This window comes from the organism of the source record quoted next, unplaced genomic scaffold (assembly GCF_019419815.1).
Source record: "Pyrus x bretschneideri cultivar Hongxiangsu unplaced genomic scaffold, Pyrus_bretschneideri_v1 Contig33, whole genome shotgun sequence".
Classification (NCBI taxonomy): domain Eukaryota; kingdom Viridiplantae; phylum Streptophyta; class Magnoliopsida; order Rosales; family Rosaceae; genus Pyrus; species Pyrus x bretschneideri.
Window position 1 is genome coordinate 722,816 of NW_025999646.1, and position 4,341 is coordinate 727,156.

The 4,341-nt window shown below is 33.7% G+C and overlaps 1 protein-coding gene across 1 annotated transcript; it reads left to right on the forward strand.

Moving 5' to 3' along the window:
• Nucleotides 1-1,427: 1,427 nt before the first annotated feature.
• Nucleotides 1,428-4,134, forward strand: LOC103951327 (GDSL esterase/lipase At1g29670). Its single transcript, XM_018648416.2, has 5 exons — nt 1,428-1,793; nt 2,269-2,393; nt 2,472-2,717; nt 3,127-3,373; nt 3,701-4,134. The coding sequence occupies exons 1-5, from the start codon at nt 1,526-1,528 to the stop codon at nt 3,940-3,942; spliced, it is 1,128 nt and encodes a 375-aa protein (XP_018503932.2). The 5' UTR covers nt 1,428-1,525; the 3' UTR covers nt 3,943-4,134.
• Nucleotides 4,135-4,341: the final 207 nt, after the last annotated feature.

Sequence of the window (4,341 nt, forward strand, 5' to 3'; positions counted from 1 at the left end):
ATCGAAATGATCGATGGACCAACTATTTGAGCCATTTTTTGTTAGGAATACACACACGCACACACACACAAACACAAACACACACATATAATTATATATATATATATATGTATATGTATATTACTGGTCCCATACATATATATATGGACGCGAACAAAATTCACGGCATCCCGAAATCAACATATTGCAAGAGTGTGGGAAATTTTCATTTTTTTGGTTAAACACTTTGCCTCAATATCTCATGAAAGAAAATGCTTTTTAGCTAAAATGGTTCTTTGGTATTGCTATAACTCTTCATTTTGATTTTTGACAATGAAAATTAATATAAGTGGTCCTTGAGTTTGTTCATTGTAAATTATTTTGGTCATTCCGTGAAAAATCTATTAATATCCTCGTTAAGTGAAGTTGGTTTGACAAAAATAGCTTAACAAAGTGGTCATGTGGTTCTTAACGTGATAATTTAACGAAGATATTAACATATTTTCTTACAGAATGACTAAAATGATTTATAGTAGACAAATTCAAATATCATTTTTATTAATTTTCATTGTTAGAAACTATGTAGAAAGGAAATGTTACAAGATTTATACTATGAAAACAGTAATGAGATATATAGGAGTGCATGATGACTTGACAAAACATAAAATGAAGTGGTATTTTTTACTAATATTTGGGAAGTGGGGGGAATTGAACAGCAATTTCTGCCGACATATTTAGTACTATCAACTATTTGAGTTACAATTATTTAGAAAGACGACACGTGAACAACAATTCTGCCAACCCTCTTTCCTTGGTGAAGATCGAGCTGTCTACCATTCTTATCAAAGACACGTGACTTTTTGGTACGAAAGTGCAGGTGCGGAAGTCTCGGAGATTTTGAATATTATTTATTTTACTTTTGAGTTTTTATTATAAATGGTCTTTATTTTTGTTAAACAATAAATTTTATTAAATTAAATGTTAGAATAGTGAAAGATGAGATTTCAACGTCATATAAAGACTCAATACATTTTCATTATTATAGTAAATGCATTATCTTTTACTAATTTATCAGTTTGATATTTTATATGTCAAAGTCATCAATTTCGTCTTTTATGTATTGTCTTACTCATTAATGTAGTCCTTATCGTCATATTTCGTACTTTTTCTTGTGCCTTTGGTCATACTTTTTCTTGGAGACCTTTTGTAAAGAAAATTATATCGATATCAAGGATTTTATTCTTTTGGGTGATCTTATTTGAAAATACAAGATTGACACGCGATCTCTAATATAAGTAGAGTTTACATATAATTGTAGAATTCATATTTATTAGAGAGTGTTAATAAACGTGTTAAATGCTTCCAAATAATTTTATATTTTTTTCACCCTAAGTGAGTGGTTGCCAAACTTGGTCTTGGTCTCACCAGAAGTTCCATTCCATTTTCTACCTTTAAATAGTCACTCTAGCTTTCACCTTTTTGCCTCGTTCTCTTCTATTTAAAATATTATTCTAAATTTTGGTTTTTTGTATTTTCCGTTCTTGATATGGCTGGTAGTACGAAACTATTGGCTGTGGTGATTGCTCTATCTTGGGTATCGAACATGCAGCAATTCGTTCAGGGAAAGCCACAAGCTGTCCTGGGAAAGCCACAAGTGCCTTGCTTTTTCATATTTGGAGACTCAGTAGCTGATCCTGGCAACAACAACAAGCTTCCCACATTGGCTAAAGTCAACTACAAGCCATATGGTATTGACTTCCCCGCTGGCCCAACAGGAAGGTTCTGCAATGGCCGAAACATCGTTGATATTCTTGGTCTGCGCCTCTTCTCCACCTTCATTTTCTTCTTTGAATTGGTCTTACGTACAATCACAGAAACTATATATGGTAAATTACTTTGGATGGTTAAGATGGTTTGGAACTAAAAGTTTCAAAATATCGAAAAAAAATTAGCGTAGTTTTTCTACATTGTAGTTTATATTTTGGGATCCTTTTGTGTTCAGTACACATTGTAAGCTATATAAATTGTTTTTTTACAGCTTAAAATTGTGTGTTTAGAAGTTGTTTAATGGTATCAGAGTCTTGTTTTGATATTGAATTCGATTCTCGTTCCTCACTTCTTTGTTGGTTTTAGAGGGTATAGCGTGGGGCTACACCATTGGCTAATGTGTTTATCTCTCTTTCTCTGTTGATTTGCCTCTCTGCATGCAGAATGAATCTGCACGTGAGAGGGTGTAAGCTCGATATACTTGGTTGTCCATTCTCTGACAGCTTAAGCTTCTGATTACAGCTGAACTTCTGGGATTTGAAAACTACATTCCAGCATTTGCTTCTGCTAATGGCACGGACATACTCCAAGGAGTGAACTATGCATCTGGTGCAGCAGGAATTAGAAAAGAAAGTGGAAAGCAGCTGGTATACTTAATCACTTAAATTAACTCAGCTTTTAGCTATTTGTTGTATAATAAAAAGTTTGATAAACTTGTCTTGCAGGGTGCACGTATTAGCATGGGGGAACAGTTGAAGAATCACAGAACTACAGTGTCGCGCATTATCGACATATTTGGAAAGAAAAGCTTAGCCAAAAATCAATTAAACCAGTGCTTATATTCAGTTGGAATGGGAAGCAATGACTACATCAACAATTACTTCATGCCTCAGTATTATACCACCAGTCAAAAATATACCCTTGAGGAATATGCTGATGTTCTTATTAAACAGTACACTCGCCAAATACTGGTAATTAATTAATTAATTATTAATCAACACATTTTATTTTAATTTCAGAATGTCATTGGACTGCTTGAACCAACAAAAAGAGTTGCAGAACAACAAGATTAAATACCCTTTTTGGAATTTTTTTTATAACATATATTTTATAGTACACTTTTTCTTTCATTTGGGCTACTTGAGTTCAAACATTAGCTTAATTAGGTCACAAACATTTGAAATTAGGTCACAAGTCATTTAAAATATCTTTATTTATTTATTTATTTTTTATCAATGCCTTTCTTTGTAAAAATTTGCTGTGAACTAAAACTTAGACATGAAAAAGACTGGTATTTAAAAAGAAATATGTCTTAGATTCTGCACTTGCTTAACACCCACCAACAAATTGATTATTTTGTTTAATATTATGTTTTTAAAGAAGTTGCACCAGTATGGAGCAAGGAAGGTGGCCTTGGTTGGACTGGGACTAATAGGCTGCACTCCAGATGCAATTAAGACCTATGGCACAAATGGGTCTGCATGTGTGGATATAATGAACAATGCATCCCAAATTTTCAACGGAAAACTTGTTTCTCTTGTGGACGAGCTCAACACCAATCTCACTGACTCACAATTTATCTATATCAACACTTATGGAATGGGCTCAGGGGACGCTACATTAGCTGGTACGTATTTCAGATGTAATTTTTGTTCGCATATGACGCCCGTTGTTTAATTTGGTTGATAAATTTTGTGTCAGCCGTTTATTCTTTATTGAAGAAAGGATGTGGATTGATATCGTCGAGAAGGCATCCATAACGTGTCCGTGTTTTATTATCCGCAATAATATCAAGGGTGAATCAATATGTTATCAATGTATCATTTCAACACTACGCCTGTTCCATAGCCGAATTATGATACTTAAACTCTCTATATCTGACATATATGCTTTGGTTTCACAAGAATTGTAAAAATGATTTGGATGAAAATTAATCTATTATTTAATATTTCAGGGTTCAAGGTTTTGGATGCTGGGTGCTGTGAAGCAGATGAAGTTGGTCAGTGCGTTCCCGATCTAACTCCATGCCAGAATAGGAGTGAATATGTGTTTTGGGACTCATTCCATCCTACTGAGGCCGGCAATTTGATCAGTGCAAGCAGAACATACACAGCTTCTGAACCTTCAGACACATATCCTATGGATATGAGTCAATTAGCTGAGCTGCAAATTAATCCTCAAGTCAACGAGATCTAGCTAAGTTAGAAGTATTGCGAATAAAATTCATAAGCGAAAATTCTATGCTGATTCGGAGTATAGAGCTTGGTCATTTTAGCTTATGATCTAATAACAGGAATATGGAATACCCTTGAGTAACTAGAAAATCTCATTCAGATGAAGAAAAAAAACATCCTTATCATGAGCAATAAATCACGACATTTGTCTCTAGCTAGATAAGATTGTAATTGTCACGTATCATGTGTTGTTTTGGTTTGATCTGGAACAAAATTTTATGTTTTACCCCAACTCATGAACTATGGGCTGATCAATCCTATGAATCGCAACCTAATTCGTAAAGGAGTTTGACTTCGTCAAATTTAAATCGGCTTGACTCAGTTTTTCCTAAAAATGCTTTTTTATTACAAGTACAATAAG